At 50.6% G+C, this 17,109-nt stretch overlaps 7 protein-coding genes across 7 annotated transcripts; 4 read left to right on the top strand and 3 right to left on the bottom strand.

The window, feature by feature from the left end:
* Positions 1–138: 138 nt before the first annotated feature.
* Positions 139–1,839, bottom strand: PENARI_c004G06989 (uncharacterized protein; the record flags this gene model as incomplete). Its single annotated transcript, XM_022629221.1, has 4 exons — positions 139–1,232; positions 1,299–1,522; positions 1,572–1,662; positions 1,719–1,839. The coding sequence occupies 4 exons, from the start codon at positions 1,837–1,839 to the stop codon at positions 139–141; spliced, it is 1,530 nt and encodes a 509-aa protein (XP_022491222.1).
* Positions 1,840–2,394: 555 nt separating this feature from the next.
* Positions 2,395–3,749, top strand: PENARI_c004G07583 (NAD(P)/FAD-dependent oxidoreductase; the record flags this gene model as incomplete). Its single annotated transcript, XM_022629242.1, has 2 exons — positions 2,395–2,683; positions 2,737–3,749. The coding sequence occupies 2 exons, from the start codon at positions 2,395–2,397 to the stop codon at positions 3,747–3,749; spliced, it is 1,302 nt and encodes a 433-aa protein (XP_022491217.1).
* A 421-nt stretch (positions 3,750–4,170) lies between these two features.
* PENARI_c004G01503 (transketolase family protein) lies at positions 4,171–6,655 on the bottom strand (the record flags this gene model as incomplete). Its single annotated transcript, XM_022628941.1, has 5 exons — positions 4,171–5,088; positions 5,152–5,669; positions 5,726–6,208; positions 6,277–6,386; positions 6,453–6,655. The coding sequence occupies 5 exons, from the start codon at positions 6,653–6,655 to the stop codon at positions 4,171–4,173; spliced, it is 2,232 nt and encodes a 743-aa protein (XP_022491062.1).
* An 879-nt stretch (positions 6,656–7,534) lies between these two features.
* PENARI_c004G04967 (Zn(II)2Cys6 transcription factor) lies at positions 7,535–9,665 on the top strand (the record flags this gene model as incomplete). Its single annotated transcript, XM_022629116.1, has 3 exons — positions 7,535–9,302; positions 9,352–9,396; positions 9,658–9,665. The coding sequence occupies 3 exons, from the start codon at positions 7,535–7,537 to the stop codon at positions 9,663–9,665; spliced, it is 1,821 nt and encodes a 606-aa protein (XP_022490983.1).
* A 50-nt stretch (positions 9,666–9,715) lies between these two features.
* PENARI_c004G09274 (uncharacterized protein) lies at positions 9,716–10,624 on the bottom strand (the record flags this gene model as incomplete). Its single annotated transcript, XM_022629336.1, has 1 exon — positions 9,716–10,624. The coding sequence occupies one exon, from the start codon at positions 10,622–10,624 to the stop codon at positions 9,716–9,718; it is 909 nt and encodes a 302-aa protein (XP_022491128.1).
* A 1,107-nt stretch (positions 10,625–11,731) lies between these two features.
* Positions 11,732–13,286, top strand: PENARI_c004G03681 (uncharacterized protein; the record flags this gene model as incomplete). The annotated part of the gene is made up of 5 exons (XM_022629043.1): positions 11,732–11,916; positions 11,986–12,102; positions 12,167–12,725; positions 12,787–13,197; positions 13,281–13,286. The coding sequence occupies 5 exons, from the start codon at positions 11,732–11,734 to the stop codon at positions 13,284–13,286; spliced, it is 1,278 nt and encodes a 425-aa protein (XP_022490658.1).
* A 1,352-nt stretch (positions 13,287–14,638) lies between these two features.
* PENARI_c004G12351 (uncharacterized protein) lies at positions 14,639–16,902 on the top strand (the record flags this gene model as incomplete). Its single annotated transcript, XM_022629505.1, has 4 exons — positions 14,639–14,899; positions 14,964–15,004; positions 15,064–15,101; positions 15,164–16,902. 4 exons carry the CDS (start codon positions 14,639–14,641, stop codon positions 16,900–16,902), a joined length of 2,079 nt encoding a protein of 692 aa, XP_022491144.1.
* Between the last annotated feature and the right edge of the window lie 207 nt (positions 16,903–17,109).

Here is a 17,109-nt window from a genome sequence, read left to right as displayed (position 1 = left end):
TTTATAACTGAAATTGATTGGCAATAAGATCCAAAAAGCCCCAAGGCTGTGCATTGGGTATCGAAATAAGACTACAATATAAGGACAGGAGACGATCAGGACGACTACAACTGTGTCACTGGCCGGGACAAACGGAATCTAGACCTCATCCACAGTTGTTGTGTGACCAGTCTTTGACGTCCCATCTCTCCGCTGACTTGGGCTATCCTGATCAACGACTGCTGATGAAGTTGCTTTACCAGCTGCAATGTCATCCTCCAAGACGGCGCGGAACTCCTCACGTTGAGGCAACAGATATCGCACATCAACAAAGCGCAAAATACAAGTCATGATAATAACAAGCACGAGCAGGGCCAGGGCAGACTGCCATCCATATTTATAGAAAGGAGCTTGGGAGGCAGGCCATACAAGAACCTGCGACCATGCAGAGATAGAGTAGTACCCAGCAACTGCAACTCCAACAGCAAGCGACCGGGCTTCTGGATCTTGCGGGATAAGATCAGAAAGCCATGCAAAGATGAGCGGCGCTGTACCGAGACAGACGTAGGAGATGAAGTATGATGCGTAGGCGGCTGATAGGGCAACGGTGTCTGGGTGTGTTGTCCAAATACTCATAATAATGCATGGTATGATCCCGATGACAGCTTGGAGAACGATCAGAGTCCAACGAGTTTTCAGGTAATCAGACAATAAGGCCCAAATCCAAACGAAGACGACGTTGATTGCTGAGCCTCCAATAGGGATGGCGTTGACCTGCGACACAGTCCATCTAGGTGTGCCGTCTGGGTTCTTAAGTGAGTTTAAGAATAGCGAGAAATAGACATATCCGTATGTTCCAAGGACAGTCGCGATATAAAGAATCGAAATGAAGTAGACAACCCATCCGGAGAATGTGCGCTTAATACCGGCCCAGGTCATGCGCTTAGGCTCGGCGCGTCCGTTACGAGCAAGTCGCTCCAGCGATAGTTCGCCGTGGATCTTCTTGAACCAGAATGCGCGCGGGTTGGGCCTATTCGGTAAATCGGGGAGCATGAAGAATCCGGCGAATCCCCATACAACGGTGATGATCGCGTTGATCACGAAGAGCCAGCGCCATCCTGCTAGTCCGCCGTGTCCGTCCATGGTATCGGAGATGGCAGCTTGCATAGCACCGGACAGCATTTGCCCTACCGCTTGGCAGGAATGGTAGAAGCCCATTCGCTTGGCGAGTTCTGTGGGTGTGTACCAGTACACTAGTGAGAGTTAGTGAATCCAGGCCGCTTGGGGAATATTGAGGGGAAAATTAAGAGTAAACGTACTAAATAGTGTCATCATCCCAGGCCAAGCGCTACTTTCGCATAAGCCGAGGAATACACGAAGAACGTATACTTGTTTTGCATTGCTGCTCATAGCAATCAGCCCGGTCAACACACCCCAAATTATTTCCAAGCCCGGAAGCCAATAACTTGGTCGTACGTAGGTGAGGATAATCTGGGACGGAATGAGCATGATGCAGTAGGCGACATTGAAGTAGGTTGTGAATCTCGCGGGCATTAGTTGAAATCCGGGGAATGTGGGTACTTCCGACTCACAGGTTGAGCTCGTTGCCGTGTAAATTCAAATCCTCCTTCATGCCAGAGACATACGCATTGTTGATATTTTGTTGATCGAGATATTTGATAACTGCGTCAAGTCAGATTTGATTTTTTTTCAGTTGAGGGGTCTTGCGCCCAACGCACCCTGTGAGAGACAACCGAAAGTCATTAGAAAGATATCCAGACGGCGCACCAGGGCTTTCTCGTCCAAGGAACGGGAATCATCGCTTCGCGTACTGCGAGGCCATAGCTTGAAAGACACCATGGCGGAAAGTGGTCGAAAAGAAAGAAAGAAAGAGCTATGTGGCGACCATGGCCCTTATAGAAGGCCGGAGCGAGATAAGGCGTGCATGACCCCTCGCAGATAAAAGATAGCCACGTCCGGGGTAGAATCGGGTGCAGATCCGAGGGAAAGCATGTTACATGTTAGACTAAATGGTGATAACGTTGAAGCATAGCACCAATAGTTGCATTCCTTAGAGGGTGGAGTAACCTCGGAGGGAGGCCGGAGCTGTTAGATAGCGAGATAGACACCCCCAACACCTTCCTGGCGTCCGCGACTCTCCACTTTTCTTTAAGGATGAGCTTAGTCTCCAAATCATCACCTATGATTGGCGCGGAAAAGAGCAAAGCTCCTCCCAGTCGGGCTTGGGACCGGGCGATGTCCGCGATAGGGGATTATTCCCCGCACCGGCGACTCAAGGTGAACTCTCTCTCAACGCCGACAACGGCCAACGCGGAATAACTGACATTTAACGTTGAGTCACTTATATATACCGGGAAACAGGGATCCGACGGTTGTAGTCTGTCATTAGCAGCAATGTCACCTTTAAGTCAAAAGGAGGGCAGCAGCCGTAGCCTGCCGAATCAAACCCCTTGTTTGAGTTATTGGCAACGAACGACTCGGGCATTTCCACATTTGCATGCGAACAAGGATGCGAAGGTTCCATCGAATTCCAAGTATGTTGTCGTCGGCTCCGGAATATCAGGCAGCTTGACTGCTTTCGAGCTGATTGAAGGAGGAGTCAAGGGAGAGGACATCGTCATTCTCGAGGCACGGGAAGCAGCAAGCGGAGCAAGTTCGCGTAATGCTGGACATGTCCGACCAGGTTTGTGGCATTCGTCCTTGGTTGAGAACATTTCTGATTTCGAATCATGCTAGATGCATTCCGAGGCTTTAGTGCATACTCCAAAGTTCACGGAGAGGAACAAGCCTTAAAGATAATACAAGATGAGCGACTGGTCCTTCAGAGAGTGGACGAGTTTGTCACCAAGCACAATGTGCCCTGCGACTTCAATTTAACAACAACGTTCGATGTTTGCATGACTCCTGAGTTTGCGGCTTATGAGAAAGAGAGTCTAGAATCTTTCAAAAAAGCAGGAGGTGATACTTCGTATATCAAGTTCTACGAAGGCAGAGATGCTCAACAAAAGACCAAAGTTCCTGGAGCAATTGCCGCATATGAATGGCCAGCAGGTTCGAGTCACCCAGCAAAGCTCGCACAATTCCTCCTTCAAACTGTGATATCCAAGGGAGCAAAACTGTTCACCTTCTGTCCTGCCACTGAAGTCAAAGTCAGCTCGTCTTCCGGACTGTGGGATGTGCACACCCCGCGTGGAGTAATAACAGCGGAGAAAGTCATTCACTGCACGAATGCCCACGCAGCCCTTTTACTTCCGCACTTGGATCCATATATGCGCCCAAACCGTGCGCAGGCCCATTCTATCATCCCGACCCCAGCATTTTGTGGAGATCAAGCGTTGCGGAGCACTTTCTCGCTCCGCTACAGTCTTCACCATTTCTATTCGCTCATCCAGCGACAAGCAGATGGCACATTGGTGCTTGGCGTATCACGATCAAATCCGACATTAAGCCCAGAGACAATTGCTGGTCGTTTAAGCACCGACGATACCCGATATAACGAGGAAATTGTCCAGGATGCTTTACGCAGTTTTGGTGAAATGTTTCCTGATTATGTGCCTGACACTACTATGCACGGCGAAGGCTTGGATCATGCTTGGACGGGAATAATCGCAATGACCACGGACTCTGTTCCGTTTGTTGGTGCGATTGAATCTTTGCCAGGACAATATATCTGCGCCGGCTTCAACGGCCATGGTGGGTCTAATCTCCATCCAATCTTTTTTAACATTAACAAGGCTAACCAGAACTAGGTATGGCGAGGATATTCACGTGTGCCCCGGGAATCGCTAAGCTTGTTCTTGGAAAGACCTGGGATGAGACTGGATTGCCTGAGTGTTTCCAATTTAGCGAAAAGCGACTCTCCCGGCTCTCGGGTGGAGATCTGCCGTCTATTTGGTAGTCGAGGCTCAAACAATTTCGGCTTATGGATGTCTCACGCCTGTGACCACTTCGGCCCATGCAAGGCTCTTTACCTAGCACCCAGCTCCCATCGTCCAATAATCGCGGGGAAGCTTTTGTGACAGAACTAGATACCAATTATAGATAGGGAATCTAGAGCGTGGTCGTTTATCTGGGGCCTCTAGAAACTTCTTGTGATCTATTAAAGGCATGTCATTGCGTATAAATGTCTTCGTCCGGTATAAAAATCATTCGTAGGTGCCATAATGTCTTCTAATGCCCAAAGCCAATCCGCAGACCACCGTTAAAATCTCTAAAGTCACCCCTCAGGATTCCAATGCCGTCCCGCCTGACTTCCTCCACTAGCTCCTTGACTTTAGGGGCGATACTCTCCGGAGCAAATCCAAAATGCTCATATGTCTCCTTCGAGGGAAGACTCTTTCCAAAGCTATTCATCGACACCGAAGCATCAGCATAGCGCTCCCACCCGTTAGATGGGTACGCCTCGATAACGACAGTGGGCTTTCCAGCGCGTGGCTTCAAGACTGAATGCTTGTACTCCCGTGACTGCTGCTCAAAAAGCCTAGTGCAAGGGAAAGAAACCACTCGTGACCTGATGCCATGGTTCTTAAGAAGTAGTTCCCTAGTCTGCATCGCGAAGCCCATCTCGGAGCCGACTCCGATTAAGGTTACATCGAAATCACCGCCCTCGGCCTCGGTGAAGACGTACGCGCCCTTAATTGTACCCTCACGTGAGGAGTATTGAGGGTACTGGGTCAGGCTCTGTCGGGAAAGGGAGATAATGGTGGGCGTCTCCGTGGCCTGGATGGCGGCGATGTAGGCACCGGCTACTTCTTCTGCGTCGCAGGGTCGGATATAAAGAACATTAGGCATAGCGCGGTAGAGGGCAGCGACGGCTATGGGCTGGTGCGTAGGTCCGTTCTCGCCAACGCCAATGCTGTCGTGGGTGGCGATGTGGATTTGCTGGAGGCCTTGAAGAGCGGCCATGCGTACAGCGGCAGCCGCGTACAAATGGAAGACGAAGTACGTGCTTGTCATGGGGATAAAAGTGCCTTTGTTGAAGGCGGCCAGCCCGTTGGAAATGGCACACATGGCATGCTCGCGGATACCGTAGTGGATATATCGACCGCTATAGTTTCCATTCAGTCCGCAAGCTGTTCGGAGTTCGGGCTAGTACTACATTAACACCCTGGTTTGGGGGCGACAAGGGAAGACTGAACACAATATACTCACAGACTGGAAGTCAACTTTGTTTTCGTAGGCGACATTGCACGAGGGAGTGAGATCTGCTGTGCCGATCAAGAATGAATTGATATTGCCTCCAAGGGCGTTGGTTACTACGCCGGCTGACTTTCGGGAGGCCGTTGGTGCAGTAGGCTGGTCTTCCTTGCGAGGAATGCATTTGGTCCAGTCTTCGGGCATCTTTCCCGCCACACGGAGCGCAAATTCAGCCGCAAGTACGGGGTTCACTTCCTGATACTTTGCTAGGGCCTTTTGCCAGCCCGCTTCGTGTGCCTCACCACGACCGGGTATGTCACTGAAGAACTCGTAGACGTCCTGGGGGATGTGGAAATGCTTGTCAGGATCGAGACCGAATAACCTCTTGACGTTGGCCACTTCGTCCACTCCAAGTGCAGCTCCGTGTACGTCGGCGGTGCCGGCCTTGGCAGATCCGAAGCCAATCGTGGTGCGAATGTTAATGAAGGTGGGCTTCTCGCTCGATCGAGCGGCCACAAGAGCGCTTGTGACAGCTGATGAACATTAGCCGAGCTATCACCACTAAGCTAAGAGAAGCTCTGAGACATACCGGCAACATCTGAGTCCCCGTTGTACACGTCTACGACGTTGAAACCTGTAGCGCGCATCTTGGCGTTGATATCCTCAGTGTTGGCAACGTCTGCAGTTCCGTCACACGTAACCGCGTTATTGTCGAACATGACACAGAGATTGTTTAGCTTCCAATGACCGGCGAGGGAGAGAGCCTCGAGACCGACACCTTCCTGAAGGCAGGCGTCGCCCACCATGCACCATGTCATGTTATTCACTAGCTCATGACCAGGCTTGTTATAAGTCGCGGCAAGGTTCTTAGTGGCCATAGCAAGGCCAACAGCATTAGCAAGGCCCTGGCCGAGGGGCCCAGTAGTGACCTCCACGCCCTCGTTCTCAATCTCGGGGTGGCCGGGGCAGAGTGAGTCGAGCTTTGAGGAGTGGTAAGACTTCAGCTGCTCGAGTGTCATACTCTCGACGCCAACAAGGTGCATAAAGAGGTACTGCCACAGGCAGGCATGACCTATGATACTAGATAAATCACATGTCCCTTTGCTCCTGTGGACAGCTGAAGGGATACAGAGTACATACCATTTGAAAGAACAAAGCGGTCCCGGTTGAAGTAGTTGCAGTTACCTGGAGAGTACTTCATGACATACTTGTATAGGGCAATACCAATGGCAGCCATACCCATGGGGGATCTGTAGCGAGGTTCCGTCAGCGATACACTGTGAAAAAGGAAATCCATGAAGAGGTTGTCGATTTACCCAGCGTGACCTTCACCGTATTGCTGGCAGAGATCAGCGATGAAGGCCCGAAAGACATTCATGACCCGCTGATGCTTCTCTGTGTTTTCCAATTTAATATCATTAGCCAAAACAGTAGCAGAAGCCCTGGTACTGATGGCCGAGACTGCCTTCACCGGCAAATACTCGACGGGCTTCTCGAGGAGTTCCAGCGCAGGTGCCATGGTGTAAGGGTCAACTCTAAGACCGGAAAGATTTGCTCGAGAATAACACTTGATGATGAATAGCTGCTAAAGGCTGGCGGCAGAAGTCGGAGTGGATAGCCAGTTCTTATACTCAAGACATCAATCCACAGCCATCGCGTGTCCGACATGCAATGCCTTGGAACGATACTTAATTACTTGGTCGTGGGTGTTTGGGATCGAAACGAAGTTGCGGATCACCCAATCCCTGATAATGTCAATTAATCGATGCCAGAAAGTTTAATCTGTAAAGCTGCCAGTTTGCCTAACGCGCTATTGCCGAAGGGTGGCTATGGTGGTCGGGCGAGGCCAGTGGCCCTCGCCTCGAGAACCAACCGGCAACCTTTTCTGCAATACCATTCACGGCGAAGAATGGACTCCTCATAATTAGTCTGTTTGCTGCCGCGGCAGTTGTTGAACGTGCACTCCCATTATGCATAACTGGTGATCCGATGAGTACGGCTATAGTGCGTCGGGCTTATCAATGGCCGTTGTCAAACTGGCATCGCTTAGATGAGTATATTTTGCCACTGACAGCTCATGGGTCTGAGTGCACTCTTGGTCGAGAAACAAAATAGTCCAATTTCAAACTTCCAAGTAACCTCAAAATCCCCCCGGGGCACCAAGTGGGTCAAGCGGGGTAATGAATTCCGGGGAATATTTAATGGCCTTCGAGACGAAGTCCACCCATAGATGTCTCCCTGATGGAAGTTACTAGCACCACACGAGAAAAAGCTGAAGGAACCGCTACAGGGACCCGACGTCGCCGCATCAGACTATCTCGGGCCCGGGGACTGAGAACCAGGACAGGATGGTCAGTCAGTTTCGAATGCCCCCTAAGCGAGCGTCAACCTCGCTTACATGCTCAGAAGCCTCACTTGCAGGGAACGACGCGTGAAGTGCGACGATGGCAAGCCCACATGCGTACGGTGCTCCAAGTCAGATCGTATCTGTCGATATGCCCAGGTAAATGACCAGCGACATGCAACCGAACCCGGTGCCGACTATGAGTCCCCACGGGCACAATCAGATTCAAGAGGGGAGAGGACTGAGGAGGTATGTGTTGGACGAAACGGTATCAGCGATTTAGGCGTCGCTCCAGAGGAGCAGCCGAGCTCCGGCCCAGCGCCCTACTTTCAGGCTACCTGCTCAGCCCCAGCTGGAGTCTCCGTGCCACACCACCACAGCGCCTCAAATGAAACATTGCAGAATGACAGTTTGGATAAAGCCAACGACCAGAGTCTGTCCGGCCTTGACTCCGGCTTCTTGGGTTCTCCACTTCCACCTAGCCAGATAGCCTTGCTCAACATATCTCCGGGGGAGTGGTTCGACCTGCTGGCACGGGATGCTATCAGCAACATCCAACGACTCAATGACGCGTCGACGGGCGACCCACGATGGAAATTCCCCGAAATTGCCCTCTCGCGCAGACAGTCCCCAGCCCCTGGATACCCTGGGGCTCACCCCGAGCAAGCAAAGAGGCAATCTGCGCAACAGCAACCTGCTCTGGAACATCGAGAGAATGGGATCGAAACCGCCATACCAGATTGCCGCCAATTACTCCAGCCTTGGAACACAGCGAGTAGGATAGAATTATCGGCACTCGACCTCACTTTCTTTCGTTACTATATCGAAGTTGTTGGGCCAATCCTAGACTTGTTTGATCCCGCTCAGCATTTTACTAATGTCGTTCCCCATCTTTCACTGCGAAACACAGGGCTCCTGAAGTCGATACTCGCAGTTGGGGCTAAGCACATGTCTCTCGGTCTGATGCATGTATCAGATGAAAATGCACATACCCCAACCTCGCTAGCAGCAGCGACCAACTTGCCGTCAAAACAAGATCCAGCACACTTGGCTACACAGTATTATTATGAAACGCTTCAATATCTCTCGCAGACATTGCTCTATCCTTCCTATGCGGAATCCAGAGAGATTCTGGCAACAGCCACCATGATCAGTACGTATGAGATGTTTGATGCCGACAACGCCTCGACTAGCGGTGACTGGGAGCAACACCTGCGAGGCTCCTTCTGGATACAACGGTCTCAGGACAATGATGGCGAATCCGCGGACGGCTTGAGGCGAGCCGTGTGGTGGGCTTGGCTCCGGCAGGACATTTGGGCGGCTTTTCAGACGGGGCGGCCAACGCTTACCTTCTGGCGTGCTCGCAAAAGCCTCGAGGAGCTCGACTCAGATGAGCTTGCAGCAAGGATAGTCTACATCTGCGGCAAGTGTGTAAAATATGCCGCTTCGGATGAGATGTCGCCAAATAAGGATCCAAGACACAGAATCCAGGAGGGTGACAGGCTTCTCTGCGCACTCGATGACTGGTATCGTGTGCTCCCCGCTTCTTACCAGCCGGTCACTGTCGTCACGGATCCCGGCTCAGATGCTGTGTTTCCGCCTGTCTGGATTCACCCGCCTAGCCATGCAGGCGCTATGCAGATGTACCATTTTGCAAGGGCCACTGTGCTTCTGAATCAACCCACGATGGGTGGTCTCAACGCCTACTGCCTCCGCGACAAGCAGCTAAGTGAAAGCGTTAAGGTGGTCTGCGGCATCGCCAATGCGTGCCAGGAACATGAATCAGCAATAGCCTTTGTTAACGTACAGGCTCTGTTTGGAGGTAAATGTCTCTCTCTGATTTTGTTGCGGTCCATACTAACAAAATGAAGTTGGCCAGTTTGTTCGGTCGCTTGAGATGCAACGCGAGCTGCTCCGTACTTTAGAGAGAATGCTGAGGATTAGCAAATTTCCTGGTAGAGGGCTCCTTGCTAAACTCGAAAAGGTCTGGCTGGAATGACTTGTAACAAGAAATATTTCAAACAGAGACGAGGAAGAATTCTCCCGACTAGATTATTTCATACGGCGCAATGTATAATAAGATCAGTGTAACTGAGCTCAGTCCAGCACGGGTTTTCCATGGACTGAGTTTGAGTACAAACAAGGATATCATTGTTGCTCTAATTGCCCCTAAGTAGCCTTCTAAACATCATCTGGGGGATCATCTCTTTCACCGTTATCACGACATCAAGACTCTCACCACGCCCCAACAATACCAGCAACCGGAATATCAATTCCACTAGTGTAAGACGCACCATCAGAAAGCAGGTACACGTAGGCTCCACCAAGCTCCTTCGGGTCCGCTAATCTAGGCATGCCGCCATAGTATTGCATCTTGAGGTTCCAGTCCGGAGCTTGATCCACAAAGTATGTCATAGCCGTCTTAATAAAGCCAGGCGAAATTGAGTTGACACGGATCCCATGCTTGGCCCACTCCATAGCCAGGGTATGTGTCATATTCCGCACGGCACCTTTAGTAGCTCCGTAGGGAGCCGAGGGCGCCGCGCGGTTGGGCCGATAGGATGTCATGGAAGCAGTGAAGACAATGGATCCCTTGATTCCAAGATCAATGAACCGGCGCGCAACAGCAGTAGCGCAGAAGTAGGCGCCAAACACGTTGAGATTGAACAGTTGGTCCAGCTGGGCGCGGCTAAAGTCCAGCGCCGGCTGATGCTTTGTCATGCCGGCGTTTGCGATGAAGCCGTGCACCGCCCCTCGTGTGGAGATGACAGCGTCGATCGCGGAGTTGACACTCTCCTCGGAGGTGACGTCGCAGTGGACGTAGTATAGCCGCTTTGCATTGGCCTTTTGCAGGGCGGCAAACTCTTCGCTGGGTTCGAACACATCCAAGCTGAAGACGGCTGCTGCCTCATTGGCTAGACAGACCTCTGCTATTGCTAGTCCAATGCCTCTGTTGGCACCAGTGATGGCGATAACCTTGTCTTTCAAGGTGATTCTCCAGTCGTGATCTGGACCTGGCTGCGTGTCTAGGAAGGCAGGTGATGCATCGGATGTCACTTGGGGTGGTGTTGCTGCATCGGTGCCATTGCCATCGTTCTTGGCAACAGGGACGCCTGTGACTATGTCGTGTATACTTGGAGGCATATTTCAAAATGCGTTTGTTTGTTGTAAGAACTAGGGAGTATCAAAGGATTGATAAGCCATTGTGCTGGGAGGGTGCCGTTTTAAGTCTGCCATGAGATTTCGTTCAGCCAAACGACACCAATATCGCCTAAAAGCGTACAGACGAGCTCAATATACTGGAGTCGCGCAGCTCTATTGACGAATGGGGCAGTTCAAAGATCCCTGCACACGCATTGCCGAGAGCTGCTACCCGAGACTGACCAATGGTTCTTTTCCTTGAGAATAAAGTAACCAATCAACAGTCTTTAGACAGTCCGGGGCCTTCGAAGCGAGCCTTATCCACTGATTTCTCTCGCATCGAGGCGCGTCGGCCCAGTGCGACGACCGTGATCGAGTTAAACTACGCAAGAAAGATAGCGAGTTCCAGACATTGGAGCCTCTCCTTACCACTCCAACCGCCTTTGCACCTCTCTAACTTTTTGTACTCTCCAACTTCTTCTGCATACCCACTCGTACAGTTTTGCTCCCGAACTACATCTTGCACACTAGTTACAACAGAGAAAGAAAAAGTTTATTCTCCTTATGAGCTATACCACCTTAAATTAGTATCTAGCACCCTGCGATGGAAATTATTTTGTCTTTCTTAAATGTAACCTGCTTTTCTTGCCATCTGCTGGTCTTTCTGCACTCCTGTCCTCCTTATTGAATGTTTCTGTGAGTATGCCGTTCAATGACGCGGTTTCAGTGTTGACTCACCATGGGGTGATCAGACCGCGGAATATATAGGCTTCCGCGAATCCCGAAATATTAGTGCGATAAATTCAGGGGGCATGATTGGCGCTGATGAGAGGCTCCATGTTGGCCTCGATACGACCCCCACGCGCCAATCGCATACTGTTCCCCAGTATGCGGAGAGCGGGAAGTGGCGCTCACGAAGTTGTGGAGGTGGATATGGTAAATCCGGAGCATGATTGATGAGCCAAAAGCCGGGGTTTCCTCGAGTCCAACAGCCGTAGCTTGTATATCCTGGGCAGGGTGTGGAACATAAACATCCTGTAAGGAGCTTAATGTTCAAAGTGGAATTTTTTCCTTTACCATCTTCACCTTCAGCTTTTCCAACAAGCCATCATGGACTCTGCCGACTTTGAGAGTCAACTGAAGGACGTCTCCTCTCATGAGATTGAGAATGTGAATACCACCGAGGGTGTCTCGTTTACCACCGAAGAGGAAAGGGCTTTGGTGAGAAAGATCGACCTTACCCTCCTGCCCACTATCTGGGTCATGTACCTCCTTTCCTACCTGGACAGAACAAAGTAAGTGAGAACACGTTAAAGATAAAGGCTGTATACTCTGTTAGGGTGGTAACGGGCGTTCATTTACAGTATCGGCAATGCAAAGATTTCTGGCATGGAACTGGATCTCAACTTGACATCCAACCAATACTCGATTGCCCTGGTTGTTTTCTTCGTCGGATATGTGGTTTTCGAGGTGCCTAGCAAGTAAGACAATCCGATCTCAGTCCTCATCCTCAGATTTCGACCACTAACTGCCCTTTTCTTGCAGTCTTGCTCTGGGCAAATCCCGACCATCCATTTTTCTCCCATCAATCATGATTCTCTGGGGTACATTGACTTGCGTGATGGCTGTTGTCAAAAGCTTCACCCATCTGGTAGTTCTTCGAGTTATACTTGGATGTGTCGAGGCCGGCTTTGCCCCTGGTGTGATACTTCTCCTGTCATCATGGTACAAGCAAACCGAGCAGTCGAAGAGGTTCGGTGTTTTTATATCGGCGGCCGTTCTATCGGGCGCCTTTGGTGGCCTGATTGCTGCCGGTATTGTCGATGGCCTTGAGGGTGTTCATGGTATTCGTGGTTGGCGATGGCTGTTTATTATTGAAGGCGCTGCCACTATCGGTTTCGCTATCATTTCCCTCTTTATTCTTCCTGATTTCCCCGCGACCTCACGACGTCTCTCCGAGCGCGAAAAGAAGATCGCTGTCGCACGCCTTGCTCTTGATAATGTCACCGCTACCACCCATGATAGCGAGCATCTAAGTAGCTTGGGTGCTTGTAGGGTGGCTTGCCAAGACCGTCGAACCTGGGCGTTCGTGATTGGATATATGGTTCGTTGGCCCCCTTTTTGGCCTCTGTCCTTCACTTCACTAAACAGCCCATTCTCTACAGGTCATCGTCGGTTCGAGCACCCTCACTTACTTCTACCCTACCCTTGTAGAAGGACTCTTCGGAAGCGCATCCACTAAAAAGATTAACTTATTGACTGTGCCAATTTATGGCGTGGCATTCATCGCCACCGGTGTCACATCCTACTATAGTGACCAAGTGCCAAATTGGCGTGGCCTCATTATTGCCAGCTGGCTGACGTTTGCCCTGATATGTTCGATTGTTGTCTGTACTGTGTATAACTTCACGGCTCGGTACGTTCTCCTGATTCTCATGGCATCCGGCCTTTGGGCCACTAATGGAGGTACACTGGCCTATGCCTCTTCTGCCTTTGCTGGGATGCACCCCCAGGCCCGAGGTGTTGCTTTGGCTATGGTGAATGCGCTGGGTAATTTAGCACAGATCTACGGATCAGTACGTCTCTCACTAAGTCGTCTTCTCTTTTTGGACACAAGGCTAACCCAGAATACACAGTACCTGTTTCCAAAAGATGATAGCCCTAAGTATATTATGGGATTTTCTGTCATTTCTGCGATGCTAGCGGTGGGCGTTGTCGTCTTTTTGTTCTTGCATATCTGGTTCCGTCGCCGTCAACGATCGGGGATCATCCAATGATGATAGTCTAGTGTTGAATATTGAAAGGAGATCTGGCCTCGGGGATCACGAGAAGATAAATTGTTCCTGCAGCAATAGCGAAAGCTGCTGGACTCAAGCCTGAAATATATTCTACGTTGCACATGAAACTGTATGACTCTAGTGATATAGGCACCGAACTTATCGGACACTGAGAAGAGACGAGGGCATCGTGGAAGGGATATATTGGATAATTTCCCACTCCCAAATTGGTGGCAATCGCTCAATCCACTAATTTGAGGAATTCCAGATCGTCTGTCATTTCTTGTGCTCTCGTCACCTTGAGACCCATGATGTTTATTAGTGTGACACTTAAATCCAATACAATGTGTACCTTTGTGATAGACGCGAGCTCGTGATAGCGTAGGGCATTAAACCATTGGGGTGGTCACCTGTAAGCCCCACGGAACATTGAAGCGGCTGAATAGTGAGGACACTAGCGCATATGCGGAGTCAACCATGAAGATGACAGCGAAGACAGAGATTGCTTGGTGGATGATTTTCGAAGTCCTCACCTAAATAGCGTCTTGCCACAAACGAGGAACAAGTATTGGCATTAAACAAACTCCAACATGAGAAATCCCCTCGCCATCTTACCGTGGCCCGTGATCGACCTGCACATATGGACATTAAGCGAGCCCTGGGTCATTAAGCGAGCTGCGAATCCGAGAACAAATACTTGGATCCGATGAATTACAACTTCGTCCCTCAAGAACAAGGAGCTAGTTTGAGTAGATTCGAGGATAAATAACCAATTTGCATACCTCTTGATAATTCAATTTGTACATGGAGCGTAAAAATTATTATATTACACGATCTTCTATATGATTTGGTCGATCAGATGTGTTTTTCATCAGGGATAAATGAAAACCATCAAAACAGACTGGATATACTACGAATGGAACTATCCGTAAGCACATTGCACAATAAAATGGTGACTGAGATATCAAGTCATGAATGGCCGCAGTTAGTTTTATGTTTTCGAATCCGAAGGTCGCTTAATGGCCACAAATGCAGCTCGCCTACAGATCAATTGGTTCATTCGACTCGATGAAAAAGTAACATGGCACACTAGAGATAATAGAATAAATCTAGCACGGATTATCTACTAGCGAGAGAGCTTTGTAACCTCACCACCCCAAATTTCGCCGCATCCCAGTTCTTCGTGGCTTAAAAGGCCTCATGTACCTTTCTACACTTTTGGAACCCATCTCTTAACGCAATGGAACCGAAACGAAAGACTGCCATTCTAATCATTTCTGATACGGCATCCGAGGATCCCACTTTAGACCGCACAGCTGGGGCTCTTGCGCCCATTTTGGCCAGGGAGGGTAAATGGGAACCCCCTGCAATTCGCATCGTTCCGAACAATATATCCCAAATCCAGCAAGCAGTTTGCGACTGGTCTGATGGCTCCTATTGGTATGATCTGGTTTTGCTTAGTTCTACGACAGGCTTCGGAGTCAAAGACAATACACCCGAGGTGAGGAGATTCGTTGGGATTTAGTTGGCCACCTGGTTCTCGTGTGCTAAGGATATCACCCTAGGCCGTCACTACCTTGATTCATCGCCACGTCCCGAACCTATTGTGAGTGTACATACTGGCATCTATGGCTTGGAACCCCGCTAAGTATAACACCTGTCTAGCCATGACATGGTCGCCGAGACTTTGAAAGTTACTCCATGTGAGATGATAGCAGCCATATCGCCCACTCTACTCTGTACACCGCAGCTGATCCCCGTCTAGCCACAAAGATAGCCAGACCGATTGGTGGTATTCGTGAGAAGTCTTTGATTATCACTTTACCAGGATACCCCAAAGGAGCCATGGAGAACCTTGAAGCAGTTCTGAAACTCCTCCCTCATGCCTTCCTGCAGAACTCGCGCCTCTTACATACTAGTGGCATCAAGAGAGTACAGAATGAAACCGGTGTCACTATTAGCCCTCAACTTCAACACCATCACCAACATGCCCATGACCATGGCATCCAGAAAGAACACATATCTCCCTCAGACAAGTCTCAATCCAAACCCAAAGGCGTCGCCGAGGGCACCGATCGGCGCTGCCCCAATTATGCCCGTCCCATGGCCTCCGTAGAGGAAGCACTCCGCATAATTAGCGAGCGAACCCCTGCATCCACTGAGGTGGATACCCCTGTGACCACTTCCATTATCGGCTCAGTTATTGCCGAAGACATCTACGCCGCCGAGTTGGTACCAGCATACCGTTCCAGCATCATCGACGGCTACGCTATCACTGTCGAAGAAGGCAAATCCACTAAAGGCGTTTTCCTTATAGCGTCATTCGCTCATGGCAAGGTGAGCGGAGCCTTAGACCCCCTAAAACCAAGAACCGTTGCTAGAGTTACCGTCGGCGCGCCCCTCCCTCCTAATGCCAACGCTGTAGTTATGGTCGAGGACACCGCATCTTCAACCATAGATGGCCAAGAAGAAGCAGTGGTCGAAATCCTGGCCGATGATATCGTCCCAGGTGAAAACGTCCGCGAGCCCGGTAGCGACATCGGCCTTAACTCAAAGATCCTTGCTCGTGGAGATCTCATCTCCCCGGCTGAAATAGGTCTGCTTGCTGCCACGGGCACCCGAACCGTTAAGATATTTAAAAAGCCCCGGGTGGGCGTCCTCAGTATCGGCGACGAGCTCGTGGAGCATTCCGACCCCTGCACCCTCGTCGGTGGCCAGATCCGCGATTCTAACCGTCCATCCCTCTTATCCTGCCTAGCCTCGTGGGGTTTTGAGACCGTGGATCTTGGTATCGCCCGCGACCCATCGTCTAGCCTCGAACACAGTCTACATGTATCCTTACGCGGCATAGGCCGTGTATCCTCCAGCGTTGACGTGCTCGTGACCACTGGCGGCTTATCAGTGGGCAATATAGACTACAATACTATCATTGAGCGCTCGCTCGGTGGCACCATTCACTTCGACCGCGTCTTTATGAAGCCCGGCATGAGCACTACCTTCGCGACGGTAACCCTCAAGGCTACTGAGACCGATGCAGCTGCCAAAGACGCCCAGCAGGAACACCACACCTCAAAGCTGCTATTTTCACTCCCCGGAACCCCGTCCTCGGCGCTGCTCACTCTAAACCTCTTCGTCCTATCTTCCCTGCACAAACTTGCCGGCCTAGGCGAGAGCTCCCAGGCTATTGTCACTAAGCCGTGGATTGCGCCGCAGCTAGGACTACCTCGCGTCGCTGTCGTTCTGACCCACCACTTCCATCTCGACCCCAAACGCACCGAGTACCACCGTGCTGTCGTGACGGGCTCTCGCTCGGACGGCCGACTATATGCTACGAGCACTGGTGTTGATGCTATAGGCCAGCCCAGCCCGCGCATAGGCAGCCTTGCCAAGGCCAATGCTCTAGTTGTGCTGCGTCCAGGACGGGGGGTCGGGATCAAGGGTGAGATCGTGGAGGCGCTGATGATGGGCCCTATTCATGGCTCGGATACCCGGATTATTTGCTAAGCTGCGGCAATATCGCGATGAAACGATCTGTGTGGGTGGAAGTTTGATCTCTTGATTTCTACTTCTCTTCCAAAAAACATCTAGGCAGTGAGAATTTAGTTCAATTGTATCTAGAGTCCGGATTTGTTACTTTCTCCAAATTACAACATGTGGCAATCTATGTACCTCTTTAAGACCGTAGGAACCGTTGCCGTGTCTCAATGCTCT

The sequence above is a fragment of the Penicillium arizonense genome, assembly GCF_001773325.1.
Source record: "Penicillium arizonense strain CBS 141311 chromosome Unknown PENARI_contig004, whole genome shotgun sequence".
Classification (NCBI taxonomy): domain Eukaryota; kingdom Fungi; phylum Ascomycota; class Eurotiomycetes; order Eurotiales; family Aspergillaceae; genus Penicillium; species Penicillium arizonense.
This window is presented reverse-complemented; position numbering and strand designations above follow the sequence as displayed.